The sequence below is a fragment of the Equus przewalskii genome, chromosome 23 (genome assembly GCF_037783145.1).
Source record: "Equus przewalskii isolate Varuska chromosome 23, EquPr2, whole genome shotgun sequence".
In the NCBI taxonomy this organism is placed as follows: Eukaryota; Metazoa; Chordata; class Mammalia; order Perissodactyla; family Equidae; genus Equus; species Equus przewalskii.
The window spans coordinates 16,531,810-16,552,011 of NC_091853.1; the positions used below are offsets into that span (position 1 = coordinate 16,531,810).

Consider the following 20,202-nt stretch of genomic DNA (forward strand, 5'->3'; position numbering starts at 1 on the left):
AATAGATGAGGGTCTCACTCTACCTCCACTGTCATATTCCCAGTAAATCAACAGCTGTTGGTTTCTCAGATTTTTCCATCTTAACCTACATGTCATTTCAGCACCAGGGACCAACTGGAAGAAGAGAGACCCAGGGCTCTTTCCCCTGGTCTTCAAATGTTGGATCTGACAACATCGAGAGTAGCCATTTTGGAGAGAAGTCAGAGGACCTGTAGTCAGCAATCTAACTGAGAGGAACAAAGACAGACTGGCTGCGCTTCAAGGGCCCCAAATTGTGTAAATCTCAGGCCCCACCAAGCCTTGGTCTGCCGCTGAGAGGCACACATCACGTCACACTTAGCTAAGAGGCCCTGGAGGTTCCGTGCTGATACAAGCGGCCCTCGGGCTGCCGCCTCAGCTGCTGACTTAATCCCTCCACACTGTCCGGGCCTCCCCTGGGACGGGGCCCCAGGCAATGGCCCGGATTTGCCTGGATTCTTAAAAGAGCTTCGTGGAGATCTTGTAGGGGTCTTTGCCGGAATTACTTTTTCCTTTCACAGCACCTTGTGAAGTAGAGAGGAAAGTAAAAGTTAATTAAGCCACTTAATCCAGAGCTGAAAGGAGGCTTAGAATTTCACCTGCAGGAAACTGTTCAGGGGTGGGGATGAAGGGACTACACCGTATAATTTGCTTCCCTGAAACCCTGGCTCCTCTCTTGGTTATCCCGCAGCATATTAGCATTAGGCCCTTCGCCTTGAATATCTACGCCTACTTAGGTTAATTCACTTAGTAACACTTGTCGTATGTAACTGAGTGTCAGGTGCTAGGCTAGGCACTTTACATAGAAGATCTCATCTAATTCTCTCCAAATCCTATGAGGCAGGTACCGTTATTATGCTCATTTTAGAGATGTGAAAAACTGATGCTCAGAATATAATTTTGTCACAAGCTGTGTTGGAGTAGAACTGGAATTTTGAGTCTGATCCTAAAAGTTGTCTCTCTGTCTCTCTACAGAGACATACATATGTACACGAAAAAATTTCGTATGTATACGTCTTACCACCTAATGCTTGGGGGCAGGAACTGTATCGTCCATTTCTTTAAAATCTCAAAATGTGATAGATAACATTTTATAGAGATTATAGATATAGGAAAAAAACCAAGTTGTACTATGTGAGATGACAGATGTTAACTCAACGTATGGTAATAATCATTTTGCAATATATACATCTATCAAATCATTATTTGTATACCTTAAACTAATACAATGTTATATGTCAATTATAGCTCAGTAAAACTGGGCAAAAAAAGCCCACAACTGAGGCCCAGAGGAGTTGAGAGATTTGCACAAGGTCTCACAGCAAGCTAATAGCAAGGCACTAGGTCTGGAGTTGCTGCCTTGAGAAGCTAGCTCGCATAGAGCTGTGGGACTGGGAGCCAGCAGTAGCTCCAGCTATCAGATAAATGGATTAATGAAAGAACAAGAAAGAATGTATGTATGAAGAAGGTGAGTAACTTAGAACTTAGCTGGTTCAAGACCATCGCAGTCAGATGCGGCAACAAAAGACGTTGACTGAACTTCTAAGTGGTGTAAGTTTAACTTCCTGGTTCCTTCTTCCTGGATCCCAAGTCAATTGCCAGAAGGATCCTACTGACCTTTTGCCATTAATTTCTCCCCTCTTGACCCCTTTTCTCTTGTTGAGGGAATTCTAGGGTGGTATTTACTACTTCTTCAAAAGGAATCAAAGGAAAACAAAACACACAATAATCGCAGAAGGGCAAAGGGTTTTTTTTATCCCTCCCCTCCCACCTCCCCCTTTTGCCACACACACCCCCCAAGCACTACTTGGAGAAAGTATTCTAGGACTCAGATTGCTTTTTTCCCAGGGGCTGTACAGGAGCAAGCATGAGGAGGAGTGAGTGGAAAAATGCAGCGGGAGATAAAGCTTGGGGTCGGTGAGAATTTCCTTTCATAGTGATGTGAATAGATTGTCCTCCTGGGAGCTCATAGGAGGTGGGAGATTCCAGTTGGCGGGGGAGGCTGTCGGGGGAGGGAAAGCCAGGCCAAAATCCAGTGCCCCTCCTCATGCTTCCCCATGTCCCCCACGGGTGGTCCACAACCTTGCTACTCACATCTGCCTCATTCCAGAGCCCTGGGATGCAGAAAGACTCCAGCAGGTCACTGCCACACAGCAACAAGATTCGCAGCTCTGAGGAGGAGGGACAAAGTTTGCAGAGGAGGTTAAGTGGATACCTTGGAGCTATCCAACCCTCTGCCATCTTCCTGATGAACACAGGTGTCTCCATCTCCCAATCTTGGGGCCCCAGAGCCCAGTTCTTCAGCATCCTTGCACCATGGAGGGCGGGGGGGGGGGGGGGTGCGGTGCAGAAACCTGTGCTCACTCTCCGGCTTGCTTACAGACCACCCTCACCCCCCTGGGGAGAGAATTACTCTCCCCAGGGGGGAGAGTGTTGGTTTACCCACTCCTGAGGGGTCCTTCTGTGCTAAATCAGGGTGGTTGGTACCCTAACGGAGACTGAGCCAGCTATGTGCTTTGTCTGAGGTCTAGGGTCTCTCTCTTGCTCCATATCAAACTCTAGTGTCAACGGAGTTTGGCTTTCTGCTGCTGTGCATTTTTGGGGTTTGTCTCCCATCACAAGTGCCAACATTGTGTGGGTGGGAATTGAGTGTACCCATGTGGTAGCTGAGTTCATCAGCTGTCCTCTCGTTACATGGCCACTGTCCTCAGCAAAGAGCCTGAGAAGCAATGCTGAGCCCTCCCCTTCCTGACTCCCAGGCACACTTTGCTTGTTAGTTGTTTTTCTTCCCTCGTGAAGCCCACACTGAATGATCCCAGTGAGGCCTATCTTAGTTTAAAACAATCAGCGAACTGACTCACGCATTAAAACTGAGCAATGGGGAAAAAGAATCCTGGGATCTCAGAACCACGGGAGAGAGACCTCCACCCCAGGTGTGACTCAAGTTGGTATGTTTGGCTCCCAGGCATGCCAGGCCCTTCTGTCAAGAGGTGGTGGCTGTGGGCATCTTGTCTGAAACAGTGAGCCAGTCTTGCTCTGAGCCTTCTAGAGACTGCTGCCACCCTGGCCCCTGAGGCTGAGAGATGGCCAACATCTCTGGCTGCCTTAGACCCCACAGCAGCTCAGGAGCCTGACAAGGACCCTCAGATGGTGAGCTTATCCCTGCTTCAGGAGTCTCCAGATGGTTCGGTGGAAGGCTGCTGGGCTAACGACAGCCAGTGCCAGTATCTCGTCATCCCACCTGGGCAGCCCATCCTCAGGGAACCCCATGAAACACTGGAGTCTTAACTCCTAAGTATTCCTGCAGCCTCCCCTCTCCTCTCTTCTCCATGTCACACTGTAGCCTAATGTTCTGTTTACGCACAGGGACCTTAATTTATCTTTCTATCCCCAGGGCCTGGCAGAGTGACCTGCATACAATGGATGCTCAGGACGTATTGAATAAGTGAACAACAGACAGGCTGACCACAGAGGCCATGCAGGCAGGCTGACTAAGAGCCTTCTGGGCAGTCTGGGATGGCTGTGCTGGCTATCACGCCCTCTGCTCTTGCAGCATGGGGGCCCTGGGGGAAGTGCTCGCCCTAATCAGGGGTGCCTCCCTCCCTCCATGTTATACCATGGGATTGCTGGCCCAACTTCCCAACTATGGAGATGAAACAACCTTGGTGTGACTGAGAGGAGCCAGACCCGGCTCATTCCTGGGATCCTATTGTTCCCCATCCCCCACTTGGAGGCAGCCAGACTTCCAGGTCAGTCCTCTGATGAAACACTGAGGCTCTGTAACTCAGGCCGCCTAAAAGTTCAGTTAGAGGTGGCGTCCAGAGGGTGTGCCGGCCCTCAGCTTTCTCTGCATCAGTGGTTCTCAGCGAAGGGTGATTTGGTCTCCAGAATTTGGCAGTGTCTGGAAACATTTTTGGTTGTCAAGACTGGAGAGAGGGGCGTGCTACTGGCATCTAGTGTGTAGGGGGCAGGATGCAGCCCGATATCCTACAATGCACACGGCAGCCCCCACAACACAGAATTATCCACAGTTGAGAATTCTTGCTCTACAGCCGTGAAAATGAATCTCTTTTCTATTCCCCAAACAGAGACTCAGTTTCCCACTGGAGTATAATGTTGGATTACTATTATTTTTAAGCCAAAGCACAGAAAGTTAAAGAGTGGGGTCTCCACTTTTTCTTGCAAGACCAGAACAGATGAATTTGTCACAGATCTGAGGCCGCAGCAGGGTTTGGGATCCCACGTGTGGCCGCTGGAGGGCAGCAGTGATTTCTCCTGGTTCATTGTATGAGACCAACGTGCACGTTTCCAGCCCACAAAGCCTTTGCTCTGGGGCAGCCCCTGAGGAGCAGTCAGCTGGTGAAGAACATGGAAATGCAGCCACAGATGCCCACTGAGTTAGGAGAAAATGGCTTTTTCCTCCTCATAAAGCGTGCAAGGGGATTCCACAAAGGGGATGCGTGAGCCACCCGACCTCACAGCACAGCTGTCTGGAGGCAGCGCAGCTCCCTCCCACCTCCTCTGGGCCTCGCCTCTTTCCCCAGTTCATCCGGATCCAGGGGCCGGGAGCCAGAATCAGCGCTCTCCCCTACACTCCCCACCCAGGAATCCCGGCTATGTGAAGGCCCTGCGGCCCTTTCCAGCTCCCACTGCCCATTGAGGCAGCTGCCACCTGTATGGTCAGGCCACAAATCCATCCTGACAGCTGTGGCCACCCAGGGTTCCTTTCTGTGAAAGAAGAGTAAGATGGGGCTAGGACTAGCCTGCCACTCACAAGGCTGTGGTGAGACAACGCACGTGAGGGTGCTGGGCTCACGGCAGTGCCTTGTGCAAACACCCATTGGCATTGCCTCCTGGTAGGAGGGGAACTCCCCAGGGCGGGGACCACCACACAGGCCCTGGGTCAGAGCTGAAGCTTGGCCACAATAAATTCTTTCTGGGACATTGGCGAGAAATATGCATTGGAATATAGTTAAAAGTCAACAGAGTGCTCTGAGCTCTGTTGGTCAGGAAGACTTCCCAGGAAAGGCAATTCTTGGCCAGATGTGGAACCGCAGGGAAGCGGGAGGCGCAGCAACCGGCAAGCCAGGTGCTGCTTTTTGTGGAACTCAGACAGTGATGTGCTAGTAAATGACGGATATTAAAACATAGTGAAATAATGAGGAAGTGAGGAGTTTTGAGTACTCATTATCTTTGTTTTTAAGACAATTTATTTAACTGTTACTTAATTTAATTTTCAGTATTGGCTGTGTGGGGGATCAGAATTGGCCACCCCAAAATGTGTTTTATTTGACCTCATTATTTTTCAGGACAAAAGACTCTGAAAGAAACTTAGACCTTTCCCCTAAGTGCCTAAAAGAATTGAAGATAGAAGACCTGTGCCACAACAGGCCACCACCATAATTAACTCTTGATATGGTAGACTGGGAGGATCCTTGCTTAAGCCCACTTTTATTGAAGTTTTCTCTCTTGCTCTGTCTGTCACATTGTCTATAGATGGCCCAGCAAACATTTGTTTACCAAACATTTGCTTTTCCATCTCCATGTGAATTGCCTTCCTCCCCTTTGAAGTCCCAAACCACTACCCCCAACATCCTCCTTTGTCCTTCGCTGAAAATGGTATTTAAGTTGGCGGCTTCCACCATCTTGGCAAGTTACTCAGTTTTTCCTGGATTTCTCCCATGGATACACATTACTAAACTTTGTTTGACTTTCTCCCGTTATTCTGTCTCATGTCAATTTAATTCTTAGGCCAGCCAGAAGGACCCGGAGGGTAGAGGAATAACTCTTCCTCCCCTATAGCTGTATTTAACAACCGGTTCGCAAAATTCCTGAAAGATCCTACAAAAGGTTCTAGAAAACCAGTATAGCCGACTCAGGTGCACCACTGCACCTCAGATCAGAGGACAAGTTCCAGAGAAGCCCCTTGAAAGGATGTCACATCTGCTTGGCCTCCTGGGAGAACCTGATGCTCAGGTACAGCCCCACACCTCCCAGAATCATGGTAGGGAGCCCTGACCTCCAGCCCTAGACAGAGGAATACCAGGAGGGGGAGGCCTGGAGTGTCTTTGCAGCTGGAAGTTTAAGATTGAGCATGTCTGCTGGACACTAGGCTGCTCCTTATCCTACAGATCCAGGCATTCCAGTTGTCACCAACCCTCCTTGTCACCTGGAACCGGTGCCAACTCCAGCTCCATTCTGGAGGCTATCTGCTCTTTCCCCAGCTTCAGATACTGTGTCTCCCAGTTGTGTCTCTCACCTACTCTGGAACCTTGGGGAGGTTTCAGTTTCCTGGTTTGCTTCCCAGGGTTACCCGGGACTCAGCTCATTTGCACGGGTGGGTCAGCTCCTTCTGGTCTGACAGCTCTGTGTGCCCACCTTCCACCTTCCCTGGCCTTGGTTAATGTGGCCCTCATACAGACAGCAGATGCTGCAGCCTCTGCCCAAGGCTGACTTTCAGCCCCCTCTCCTCTTCCTCCACGCAGGGAAATCCTCTGATAAGGAAGCAGGGGAGCTCTTCTGCCTCCTGCGCAGAGTCAGGGGCAAAAGAAGGGTCTCTCTAGCTGGCACTGAAGCTCAACTTCCATGTCTTTTTGAAGAGGGAGATGAGACTCCAGAGGGAAGATTGCCAACTGATCCAGTCCTACCTCCTGGGAACTGGCCTGAGTCCAGTTAGGAGATGTCAAAGGGGAGACAACTAAGAATGATCTTAGCTTGGGAACAAGCATTCTTCTGAGAGTCAACCCTGTGGCAAACACTACCCAGGGTTTTCAAGCCTCTCCCCTCCCCCACGTTGCCCGGGGTGGAGGCAGGTAGCTCCCAATGTCCCTGCTTTCCCAGCCCGGCTTACCAATCTCCTCGTACCGCATCACTGTGCCCAGATTGGCATTCTCATCTGGGGAGGAAAGAGAGAACGCAGAAGCATTAGAGAACCGACTTCCTGGTACCTGACGTACGATCAGTCTGCCCAGGGGCCTCCTGGGAAGGAGAGCATGAGATGGGGTGGGGTGGGTGGGAGTAGGGGATGTGCTTGCCTCCCTGCATGGGACGGGGTGTCTGAGTGGAATGAATGGAGAGCACAGTGCAGCCCAAAATGGAGAGGGATTGCCCCTCATGCTCCAAGGCAGGACTTCGTATTTCCAGGACTTTCAGAATTAGACAGGCTCGCTGGGGAGCCGATGACGACCACACGCACACCCATGCTGAGCGCCTTCTGTTTCTCTCTGTATTTTAGGGAGGCTGGCCACAAGAGCAAAGACCTGAAGACCTAGGGAGACAGCTTTTAGAGTCACCAAGAGGTGGCCCTTTCTCCTTAGGGGCTACCTAGTTCAAAGAACAAGCAAAACTGAGCATGCTGAGATTTTTCCTGTGGCAGAATGCAGCAAGAACTGGAGGAAGATGTGAAAGACAGAGCCTTTGACGTGCGCGCTGGAGTGTGCAATGCCTGCATGGGGATGCACGGTGTGCACAAAGCCGTGGAGATGCCATCTTGGTCCACACCTCCCTTCCTCCTCAATCATCCCTCTTAGTTCCGTTTCAAGATGCCTGAAACTGGAAATCTCAAAATTGGCAGAAGTCAGTCCCAAAGAATCAAAGGAATGCGGTCTAGACCTGCAGGTCTTCTGCAGAGTTGAATTTTGGGACTCTGAGAGAGCCCCAGGGACTCTGTTATTCTCACTCATGCTGAGTTCTTGGGGGAGCAGCCAAAAAACTGAGGCAATCGAGGAAAGAGTGTGTGTGTTCTTAGCCTATCAGTAGGAGTACAGACACCGCCGGAGCTGGGAGGACCGGAGGGAGGATTCTGGGCTCCCTGAAGACTTTTAGGCATGTAGACACATTCTGTGAGGGTGAGGAAGGAGCACATCACCGCCTGAGGTCTCCAGGCAGCCCCAGGGCTGGGTTGATCGTGCCCTCGGGGCTCCCATAACAGCTTGGCACTGCAGGCCTGGTCACATTGCTGTTCACCTGTTTTTTCTCAGTCATTGCTCTATAAGTGGTCCTCCCATAGCAGGGGCTAGGGCGTGTTTGCTTAACGAATGAAGGGAAGAGGGAAAGAAAAGAGACAAGAGCAAGGAGGAAGGTCTTTGCTCCCTTACCCACAAAGGTGAAGCGCTCCACAGGCGGGCGGACGCAGCAGATCCGGCTGAGGCTTTCTCCCACCTTTCCCAAGATCTTGGCTATGGGAGAGAGCAAGACAGACAGGGACAGAGGGAGAGAACCACTCACAAGTTACACTCAGTCAGCCCGGCGTTTGGGCCGCTGTAAACAACAGGGTTGCACTGGAGGGGCGGGGGTTGGGTGGTGGCAGGCAGAAGCGGGGCAGAGAGAAAGAACAGAAATATGACAGCAAAAATTCCTTCTTATTCTCAGTCCAAGCCACAAGCATTTTGAGCTATAGACTGGAATCTATTTTCTGGTCATGTTTATTACACTGTTGAAAAATTGGAAAATATGTAAAGAGGGAAATAAAAAACACCCATAATTCCACTGCTAGAAATAACCACCACTAACATATTGGTATATTATTTATTTTCTTCCATTTTTAATGTGTATTACGCAGATATGTTTATGTAATATAGCTGGATCATATTCTGTGTTTAAAGTGCATAGTTATTGTTTGCTTTTTTCTTTTTTTAAAATCACGAGCATGTCCTCAGCCACTCTCATCACTGAACACTAACACCGAAATATAAGGACGCTCGGCCGATGGCAAAGAACTCACTCGGAATAATTTCTGCTGGGCTAAGGCGTTCTTCCCATGCAGATGGTCTTTAAAATAATTAGACATCCTATTTTGGCTGAAAGGGATCAGGTTTTCAATGATCTCTCTGGGCTCCAATCCAGAAAAGTTTTCTGAGCTCCCACATGTAGTTATAGGCAAACTATGAAATTCTGGCTCTTCTGGTAGATTACCCTGATTGTAATAGACTAATAATATAATAACTTATGGTCTCTAGGCTTGAAAAGTAATACCAGGCTCTGTCTTGTGAAACTGGCCTAGAAGAAAATATTAGAAAGAATATGGACCTGGGAATCAGACAGTCCTGAGTATGAATTCTGGCTCTTCTACTCTTGAGCCATGTGACCTTAGGCAAATCACTTACCTTCTCTGAATCTCAGTTTTCTCCTTGTAAATGGGAACACAGTATCTATATCACAGAATTACTGCATTAAATGAGAACCTGGGTAAGGCACTGAGCACTGTGCAGGCATACAGCGCTAGGTGTAAGTGTTGGGGGTCCCCTGCTCCCTCGCTGAAGAGGTGGCTAAGAGTATCGGATTCTGGATACAGACTGCCTGAGTTTGACTCCTGGCCCTCTGCTGCCTCACTGTGTGACCTTGGGCAAGATCTTCAACCCCCTTGGAAGAGGCAGAGAAAAATGCTCCCTTTTGTATCTTTAATTCCCAGCTAAGGCAATTATATTCAAGTGTAGAAGAATGTACACCATCAACCCTGTCTCTCTCTCTCTCTCTCTCATTGTGCCTCTCTCTGATGCTCTATATTAAGAGTTGTCAGAGTATGGTCCCTGGACCAGAGCATCAGCATCACCGTGTTAAAAATGCAAATTCTCCTCCCCATCCCAGACCTACTGAATCAGATCCTGGGGCAGCCCCTGGCAACTGGGTTTTAACAAGCCCTCCAGGCGATTCTGAAGTTTGAGAACCACTGCTCCACACCAATGTTCCCCTACCTGCAGTGGGCTTGGTGGGCACGTTGTTGTTCTGGTAAATGGGCTGTGGGGTCTCATTTTGGGGCTGTCCAATCACGGGCGTCATGGAGGGTGTGTTGACATTGGAGAGGATGCAGCCAGTCACCCGCTGAGGAAGGGAGAAGTGAAGAGGCAGTGTCATTAACCAAATGACTTAGGAAAAGACTTTCCATTATCTCCAAATGCCCAGCTGCCTATCTGTCATGGTGGGGCCACCTGGAGCTGAGGGAGAGCACTGGGGGTGGGTTCTAGACCCAGCTGTCCCACGCGGCCACAGCAGGCAGGCAGGAGGCAGGAAAGCTCAATGGGAAAAGCATGAGACGTGGTGTTGCACAGACCTCGGTTCAAGTTTGAGCTCTGCTCGTTTCTGGCTGTGTGACCTTGGATAGTTACTTTGCTTCTCTTGAACCTCAGCTTACCAGCCTAATACAGCCAGGTAACATAGCCGTCTTTCTGCTTTGCATTAGGATTATAGGAGCAATCGTGTGCAAAGTGCTTAGAGAGGACCCAGCACGTGGCAGGAACTTCGTACATAGCAGCCGATGTTGTAACCTTCTGCGTAACATGAATACCTTCACGGGGCTCAAATGAGGTCATGTCTGCAAAAGGGCTGTGGAGGCTTGGGAAAGGTCATGCAAACACCAGGCACTATCACCACCTGCCGCCTCTCCAGGCCAGAGATGCCAACGACAGGGCCAAGCCAGAGAGCGGTGCCAGGCGGAGCGGGATGTGTTTGTGCTGCAGGAAGGGGGTGCAGGGTTCTGTGCACATTCGTGCCTGTTCGCCAGTGTGAATACACATTCCAGAGCCAAACGGAAATTCTATGTGTATTATCCATTGTCCTGTGTTATCTGGCCTGCTGCTTCTCTCCAGTGCCGCCGAAAACATAGAGCTGATAACGCAGCATTCTTCACGGCTGACCCAGAAGCCACCCCCCTCGCGCAGTGGATGGGGGAGAGTAGCTTTTGGGCAACAGACAAAGGATGAATTTTCAATCTGTTTAGCTTCACAAGGGCCATTGCTTATTCAAAATCCCTTCCCTGAAAGCCAGCATCCCACCCCTGCCCACCACCCTTTCTGGGTTACTGAGTCCTGCTGCCAGAGGACCTCCTAAGCCCCAGTGCTGGGGTGACCCTCTGAAGGCACCTCTTCCAAAGGCCACTCTGCAGCTAGAGTAGCACATGAGTCCCTCTGAGCCCTGGAAGAGCAGGCATTTTTCTTGTGGGGTGACCTGTAATGTTCCTGACAGGAGGAGCTCACGGCAGCATCCAGCCACATCTGGGAGGCAGCTGAAGTTGGGTACCAGAGGATCTTTGCCGTCTGCTTTGTGGGCTTCTCTGCCCAGCTGTGGCTGGTAGAGTGGAAGGGACAGTCTGCCTCCTTTTTATTATTATTTCACCCTCAGAAAAGAAAACGCCACATTCTCATTTAATAATTGGTCTGGTAGCTGAGGAATTTCTTTCTCTTGCTGCATGCATCATTAGGCTCATTTGACTTGGTCTATGCCAGCAGAGAAGAAAAGGGCTGGCCTGCATGCCCTGCTCTGCCCTTGTCAGTCCTCTCTAGGCTCTCATGTTCTCAGAGGCCTTTCCAAACATAGCCTTGAGTCACCTATCAAGCCCCGTGTCTAGCTCTCAGAGAGGTCTACTCTCCATGCCAGGGACACCGGCCTGATGCTAGCACTGGGGAGACCAGGAGTTACTAGCAGCTCCACGCTCGTGCTCCAAGGCACGGGCCCATCGTGACCTACGTTCTCTGCTGGTCTGTGCCCATCCCTGCAACAGCTGGGGCTCCTGACCAAATTTCTCTGGCCCAGATTCATGCCTCTGGGCATGAGTAACAGAAACAGAGAGAGGGTTCGGGAAGCCCAGGTATTTAGAAAGCAGAACAGTAGCCAGGACTCAGGAATGCCTGCAGGGTCCCTGACTCCTCCCTTCCATCATGGAGACCAAGGCTCCTGTGTGACGAGGAGCACAGGCTCCAAGCTGACCCCCCAGCTGCCATGCAGTTTGAGAAATAAACTTATGTGAAGCCAATGAGATTTTCAGGATGTTTGTTACCACAGCGTATCCTAGGCTATCCTGACTGATACACCCTTATGCAGTATCATGGGGTGTCCTTTATCACTGCTATTGTCGAGACCAGCACAGAGGAGCAAGTTAGCACCACACTATGTCAGAGTCCTTTTTAGGGGACCAGGAAAGACTCAGGATGTGTGGAAGGGGTTCTGAAAGCAGGGGGAAAGGAGATGAGTTTTTTTCAACTCCAGGGGGGAAAAAACTTAAATGAAGCAACAGCTAGCTAGCCCTCCCTCCTTCTCTGGCTCTGGACTCCCTGGGTGGTCAGGAGCCCTGGAGCTCCACATCTATTAAAATAAAGCACTGTTGCCTGCTTGGTGGAGTGTGGGGTGATCAGGGGCTGCGACAGCTTCCCGAGGAGAAGACTCTGACAGGCCCTCTGTGGGTGGAGGTGCGCCCTGTGTCAGAACAATGCCATTTTGACTGTTGTTTGGGGCCGCAGAGGCTCTGTCTCAGGGTCTGTGGAGGTGGGCAGCATTGACTGCGTCTTGTCCTGGTCGGTCAGGCTTCTCGCCAGCACAGGCACTGCTTTCCATCCTGTCACTGTGGGAGTCGATGGGTTGGTATCGATCCGTGAAGGGTGCTTTCTGCACGCTCTGGCCAGTTCTCCTGGCTGATGGGGAGCCCATTCTCACCTGTTAGCCAGCTCTTCAGTGACTGCAACCCGGCTGCAAGCCCAGGCACCCATCTGTGTTTACTAAGCAGTTGCTGTGTGTCCTTAGATATGTCGACTCACCTCTCTGTGCTTCCTTTTACCCACTAACAAAACAGGGATCAGAACACTGTCTGCCTGTAGGACTCATGTGAGGAGGAAGAAGTAGGAAAGATGGTAGAATGAACACCTGGCAGGTGTGAGGTGGCTCAGTCACAGCATCCCATGCTACAGTAAGGGGACTAATGGGTCCCAAATAGATGGGGCAGGAGGACCTGGCTGCCTGTCGCTCCTCCAGTGCTCTCTCTTCTCCTGGTTTTTTTTGCCTCATCTCCTTCTCCCTTCACTTTCTGGTCCACTCCATCCCACCTTGAACTTGCTGCCAGAAGATGAAAACAGCCCCAAGTCAGAGCCAGCAGAGAGCAAGGCAGGGAGCAGCGTCTGGTGCCGCTCTGGGTTCCTTTCACTGCCCTGCTTCGTGCTGTTCAGGGCCTGGTCGCCCCCGCAGCCGGCTGAGAGATAAGACGCTGAACCAGGTCAGTAGGCCGGCAGCACACTTTCTACACCCGCCTGGCTTCTGTGGTCCACCCACCCGTCCGCCGCGGCCCAGCTCACCTTCATGAGGTCCCGATGGTGCTCCAACACACTGCAGGTCGTCTGCCAGGTGTCCTGATAGCACTCCCATGGGTCCACCCTACATAATCGGAGAGACATTTCCATCCTGAGTCTCTCTCCTCGTTGGTTCCTCCGAAGCCCAGAGCTCAGGGAGCTTAGCAGACCTGGTCATACCGTGAACTTAGATCTCAAATCAGATAAGATATGGGCTTCAAACACCTTCCTGAGCCTTAAAGTCCCCCTCTGTAACCTGAGAGGCTTATGGCAGAGCTTACACGAATGGATGTTGGTACTAGTCTGTACAGGTTTAATCCCAGCCCCAGCATTTCCCACCTGGGGGGCTTTGGAACATTATGTGATTGTCTGGTGCTCACTTGCCCCATCCGTGAAATGGGAAGAACATCAGTACCTCTCCTGTGGCGTTATTAGAAGGGCTCAGTGAGTTTTCTAGGGAAAGCGCTTAGTATAGCGTCTTGCTCCTATTCTTACTTGTGCAGTAGGACTTCTCCTCTGGACCTTATAGGATTGTGATGCGGGTTAAACGAGCCGGGCCCTTGTCCAGTGGTGGCTCTTGTTATCTGAACTGCGGAATCAGCTCCTGTCTGCCTCCCTGGGGCACCTCATGGGCATGGAGGGGGGCGTGGCAGTCACACTGGAAGACTCAGAGCTGCAGACTGGCCAACCCCTCCTGCACACCAGGATGCAAAGGGAGCGGGGATCCAGCCTCAGACTGAGGCAGCACTGGCTTAATTGCCAACCTCACGAGCTGCTAAATTGGGCTATTTCTCAACATTTTCTTAGCATTTGAGCATTCCCTGCCCACCTCCCACCATGTATACACACCTAAGATTTCCAGAGACGAGATCTCACCAAATGAAAACCCTCAGAGCGCCTGCTTGCCCTGAGCCTGGCTCCCCCAGATCCCTGACCACCGCCTCTCCTGAGACTGGCAGACACCTGACCAGGGGTCTGGGGGCCCTGCCGCGCCCAGCCCCAGCTCTAGAGCTCACTCTGAGCCTCCCTCGGAATCGCAGTTCTTGGAATTCTGTTGTTCCAAGTGCCTAGAGCATTGCAGGGCAGGCAGTAAGCACTCAGCAAATATCTGTTGAATGAATGTGAGGGCATTATTTCAGAGTCTTCTAATCACCTCCAAGCAGTAACAGCCTCTTGCCCAGTATTTTCCCCTGGGTCCCCAGGACATCATGAGTTACAATGTTAAGAGCCTTGTGTCTATTCCTGACTTGACCATAGATGGGCTGTTTGCTCTCAAGCCCCTTGACTTCTCCGGGCCTGTTTGTCACCCGAGAAAAGACAGCTGTCTCTCCACCTAACCTGGATCTTGGGAAGATGAGAAAGTCTACAAAGGGCATGTGCTTCTCACACAAATCACCACACACAAACGGCAAGGATCACTGTTTAATTATGATTGTCGCCTCCCTTCACTGCTCTCATTTCTGCCCACCCCACCTCCTCTCCGCTGACTCTCTGCGTCCTTCCTTCTGAGGTCAGCTTCCCCTCATTTCTCGCTGTTCACGTAAACCTCTAGGTGCCGCTTATTTTTCCACGCAGGGAAATTACAGTACAAATGGTGTGCCATTATTTTTTAAAAACATCATCTTCTCATGCAAATTATAACTGTAGGAACTTTGGGGAGCATAATTAGCATAATTAGTGGAAGGCTGCTTTAATTACACTGCAAGCTCAGCTGATACCGGCGGCGGCGTCTGCCGTGTTAGCAAGGGGACTGTGCAGGGCGGCATCTGCCGTGTTAGCAAGGGGTCTGTGCAGGGCCGTTTGAGGAAAGGCAGTGAGCGCTGGCCGGCTGCACCTCTGTCCCTCGGTCAGTGTGGGGCCCTGGGGAGCCTGAGTTCGGGATTGGGAAATAGCCAAGGCCAGGAACGTTCTCTGAGAAGTAGTGAGAGTTCATGGAAGTGAGTGGGGATGAAAGTGGAGAGGCATTTCGGATTTTCTGGCCATGCCTCACCTCAGACCCAGCGCTGCTTTTGAAAGCTCCAAGAATACTCCTGGATCCAAAGGGCCCAGAGCGGATGAAACACTGAAAGCTCCCTCTTTACTTTCACAGGCCCCATGGCTTGGTTAAAAAATAAAGTCATCAGTTGGACCCCCTCCGAAGGTCTGTGTAATTATTGCCTGCATGGGGCTAATACACCCCTTGGCCTCCCCACCCCTGCGGGATCCAACTGCTACCAGGACTCTTCCTCTTTCTCTAGCCCCTCACCCCACTGTGAGTCCCAGGGCCACCCACCTCTGGCATCATCAGGTCAGCCCTACCTGATCCAATCGGAATTCTGGACGGCCAGCTGACACATGATGAGACGGTGCCGGCTCGACACAAGGCCCTGGGAAGCAACAGAGCAATCACTGGGAGGCACGGTCTCCTCCCCACGGCCTCCCCGAGACACCATCCCGAGCCAGCCCTTTATAAAAGTGCAGCCATTTTTCAGTGGTGACAGGGAATGAGGGGGTGTGACCCCTCTACTTCTCCATCTGTCACACAGACAGGCATGGGATGGCAGAGGGGAAAGAAAAAGAATAGAGAGCGTGTCGGGTACCATCCCCAACAGGGTCAATAGGTGAGCCTCCATTGACGAAGCAGCCAATCCACGCCCAGCACAGAGACAAGACTTAACTTGGCAAACGTTGCCTTGTCCCGTGGCTCAATCTGGTTGTTTAAGCGACCTGCCCTGGAGCCCACCAAGTTGTATCTGGGGGAGCAAGGGGAATGGCTGGGAGAGCTCCTGGATTTTCTGGGACATGTGGCAGGGAGGGAGGGGCAGGGAAATTAATTTTACATCAGATTATAAGACGCATAGGTCTTTTTCTCCTAAAATCCCGGGAAAGACTTGCCCAGCCCATAACTAATTTGGCATCCATGCCAAGTCACACTTGGCCTTCAGCAGGTGTTCCTGCTCTGAGTCCTGACTGGGCCTGGCGCTGTGAGCGGCCGCCTGGTCGTGAGCAGCTGTTCCTGCCAGCTGCTGCCCAACACGCACCCGCTCAGGTCTGACTGTGGTCCAGAGATGGCAAGCGGGACACCTGCTAGTGGGCGTTTTGCTTTTCCAGGAATCGTGGCAGAGATGGCAATAGAGTAGTTCTATGTCCGAGGAGCCATCAGGAAGATCAGGAAGGGAGGGTGAGGGAGGAGAGAGGCAAAGGAGGAACCCACCTGTTTTCCATAGGAGTCGTGGACAGGAGAGACGATCCCACCAATCACAATAAACCTTCCAGTTTTGTGCAGATAATCCCTGGCTCTTTCTAATTAAGAGGAGAAAACTGCATATTATAAAGAGGAAAGGCGCGGATTAAAGGTGATAACTGAAATCAATACGTTTGGTTCTATAAGGCTTATTTCCCATCTTTCTTGCCATTTAAATAGAAAGTGCCAACTTTCAAAGCAAACATTGGTGATTCAAAAGGTTATGGAAGCAGATTTCAGCCCCCAGAGCAAGAGGATTTAGAACTCAAGGGGATTAATCCAGTTTTAAAGGTCCTCTGCTGGTGGAGCCTGTGTAATTTAGAGGGATTTAAAACAAGCCCCTCACTAAAAGCTGGTGAGGGAGAGATACAGATTGGAATTTACCCCTATGATCACTTGCAGAAATTCCAAAGTGGAGGAGTAATTAAAAAAAGAAGAAGAGCCCTTTTTATAAGATGGAAGGTGAGCTGATTGCCTCATCTAGTTACTCAGAAGAGAAAAACCACCAAAACAAATTTAAAGGGCCTTCTACATAATTGGGAGAATTAACAATCAGACCAGAAAACCATCATTACAGCTGGTTTGAGAAAAGTTCCGCCAGAGAAAAGCCTTTTTTCCTTTGGAAAGTATTCGTGATGTTGCTTTCTCGAATTTACCAGACAAGCTCAATTTCATTTTCCTGAGAAAATTCAGCAAATGAAGAAGGGGATGAAAATTCGGGTTCTGTATTACTTCCAAGGGGGTTCGTTGTACAAATCCAACAGGGCCTGAGCTTGTAGCGCTGAGGAAATGTGGCCTGGAGCTACTTGATAGGTAAGGGGACCTTATCTGTGGGGACCTTGGGTAACAAGGCTGGCTGTGTCATTTACAAGCAAGGTTCCAGGATTACCTTGCTGGCTCTCTCAAAATGTAAAAATAATTCTCATCACATTTGCCTTTTTTCTCTTTCAGTGTAAAATCTCTCAGAGGTTCTTTCTCTTTAATAATTAACAGATTTTATTTTTTTAGCACAGCTTCAGATCTATGGAATAATTGAGCAGATAGTACATAGAGTTCTACATACTCAGCCTCCCACCTTGTTATCTCCCCCCACATACCATTTCCCCTATTAGTAATATCTTGCATTAATGTGGTACATTTGATACACTTGACGAGTCCATACTGACACATTATTATTATTATTTTTTATTTTTAGGAAGATTAACCCTGAGCTAACTACTGCCAGTCCTTCTCTTTTTTTGCTGAGGAAGCTTGGCCCTGAGCTAACATCCGTGCCCATCTTCCTCTGCTTTATATGTGGGATGCCTACCACAGCATGGCGTGCCAAGTGGTGCCAGGTCCACACCTGGGATCCGAACTGGTGAACCCTGGGCCGCCGAGAAGCAGAACGTGCAAACTTAACTACTGCACCACCGGGCCAGCCCCCATAATGACACATTATTATTAACTATAGGCCATAGGTTACAGCAAGATTCACTCTGTGTTGTAGAGTTCTATGGGTTTTGACAAATGCATAATGGCATGTATCCACCATTGCAGTTTCATAGAGAATAGTTTCTCCACCCTCAAAATCCACTGTCCACTGTGCTCAATTATCATAACCTCAGTAAAAAAAGTTCCACTGTGCTTCACTTTTTCATCCCTCTGCCAGCCCCCCAAATGCTGGTAACCACTGATCTTTTTTTTAAAGATTGGCACCTGAACTAACATCTGTTGCCAATGTATTTTTTTTCTTCTTCTTCTTCTCCCCAAAGCCCCCCAGAACATAGTTGTATATTCTAGTTGTAGGTCCTTCCAGCTCTGCTATGTGGGATGCCGCCCCAGCATGGCTTGATGAGTGGTGCCATGTCTGTGCCCAGGATCCAAACCGGTGAACCCTGGGCCGCTAAAGCAGAGCACGAACTTAACCACTCAGCCACGGGCCAGCCCCACCACTGATCTTTTTACTATCTCTATAGTTTTGCATTTTCCCAAATGCCAAATAGTTGGAATTGTACACTATGTAGCCTCTTCAGACTGGCTTCTTTCACGTAGCAATACGCATTTAAGGTCCCTCCATGTCTTTTCTTGGCTTGATAACTCATTTCTTTTTATTGCTGAATAATACTCCAATGTCTGGGTGTACCACAGTTTGTTTATTCATTCACCAATGGAAGGGCATCTTGGTTGCTTCCAGTTTTCATTGATTACAAATAAAGCTAATATAACATTCAAGCGCAGGTTTTCATGTGTACGTAAGTTTCCAACTCAAATGGGTAAATATCTAGGAGTGTGATTGCTGGATCACATGCTAAGAGATGTTTAAATTTGTAAGAAACTGCCAAACTGTCTTCCAAAGCGGCTGTACCATTTTGCATTCCCACCAGCAGTGTATGAGAGTTCCTGTTACTCCCCATCCTCATCAGCATTTGGTGTTGTCAGTCTTTTTGGATTTTAGCCATTCTAATACGTGCATCACCTTTGCTTTTTAAAAGAGTGATATTACTTCACCTGTTTTCAAGTTTTATTTTGAGGCCAAGGACAAATTGAAGGACTGGTAACAAAACCTTTTTGACATTTGAATAAATTCCATAGCCTCTCCTCTCTTTTCTTGGCCCTCATACCCCAGTCTTCCTCAGGATCATTTATATCTGGCCTTTGGCTGTCACAGATCCTCTGATACCATAAGCCAGAATTTCCTTCCTTTCCCTGTACTCCAAAAAGTACCCTCTCCTTACTCTACACTTACCCAAGCTTTTCATTTGAAGCCTAACGTCCAGCATGCCTGCTCTGTCCAACATCCCCCTTTGCTGGACCTACTGTCTTACCAGGCCACTGTGCATCCAGTTCAAGGGACCTGGCCTGGAAACTGTTTCTGCAAGTTTATGCTTTCATTTCTCTTCTGTATGGAGTTCTTCAAAGCCAGGGACTTTGCTGTAGATAAGAGGTCCCAAACTCACAGCTAAGGGAGATGCACAGTTAACATACAAGTAAGAAGCAAGCTGGGTGTAAGATGATTTGCATTAAAAAAACTTGACCCATTACCTTGCCATTTGAAACAGTGTGCAGGCTTAAGAAAACATATCTGTGGTCCAAAGGTGGTTCAGTCATCACCCATGAGGAAGACTTCTTTGGCTCTTAAGCACCTAGCATAATGATTTGTTTATTGAGCAATAAATGTTCAACAAATGTCCACACCTAGAGGCTCATGTAGCTACCTTCCCTACTTTTGTCCTTCTAGGATGTCCTTCTATTGGGCCATCTTGATCCAGAGGGCCAGCCCCTCCATTCCTCAGACCACCCTCCAGAATTTCCAGGGGAAATCCATTGCACCAAGGAACCTCATTGCCTTACAAAATGTTACCCTTTTCTTCTGGCTAAGATGAGGAGCCGCTTCCCCTGGAAATGCGCCAAAGTTCACTGTTTCACAAAGTGGCAATTTCTGAAAGGAATAACCCCAACCCTCCATCCTAAAACAAGATACTTGATCTGAAATAGTAAAACCCATAAAAGTCATGATCGTGATCATGCAGTCAATTCAATTCAGTTAATGTTTGTTGAGCACAAAACACCATGATGGATGCTAGAGAGATAAGAGGGTAAAGATGGCTTTATTTATTGTTTTCCAAAGGTTCACAACAGCGGAGAAACAGAACGGTTCTAATACTGACAGTTCTATGAGGGGCAAATTGAATGAGTGCTATAGGTATGGCTTTCAATGCTGTTATTTTACTACAATCCACAGTAAAAAATACGTGTTATATCCTGACACAATACATACATATGTACGTATATGTATAATTAACTGAAACAAATATATTACAATACCCTTACTATGACAATGCACACTGATATTTGCTAGTGTATTCTATTCTAGCAATCACAAATTTAAATAAAAAGCTGGTCACAACCTATTAATGTGTGCCAACCTGT

At 49.3% G+C, this 20,202-nt stretch overlaps 1 protein-coding gene across 1 annotated transcript in view; it reads right to left on the bottom strand.

The window, feature by feature from the left end:
* Positions 1-20,202, bottom strand: part of NMNAT2 (nicotinamide nucleotide adenylyltransferase 2) — a 138,489-nt gene that overhangs the window by 17,639 nt on the left and 100,648 nt on the right. Inside the window, exons 2-8 of the mRNA XM_070590987.1 lie at positions 16,261-16,349; positions 15,366-15,433; positions 13,074-13,152; positions 9,711-9,837; positions 8,115-8,195; positions 6,869-6,913; positions 2,113-2,189 (exon numbers count right to left, since the gene is read on the bottom strand). Of these exons, the coding sequence (XP_070447088.1) occupies positions 2,113-2,189; positions 6,869-6,913; positions 8,115-8,195; positions 9,711-9,837; positions 13,074-13,152; positions 15,366-15,433; positions 16,261-16,349 (566 nt within the window). The remainder of the gene's footprint in view (positions 1-2,112; positions 2,190-6,868; positions 6,914-8,114; positions 8,196-9,710; positions 9,838-13,073; positions 13,153-15,365; positions 15,434-16,260; positions 16,350-20,202) is intronic.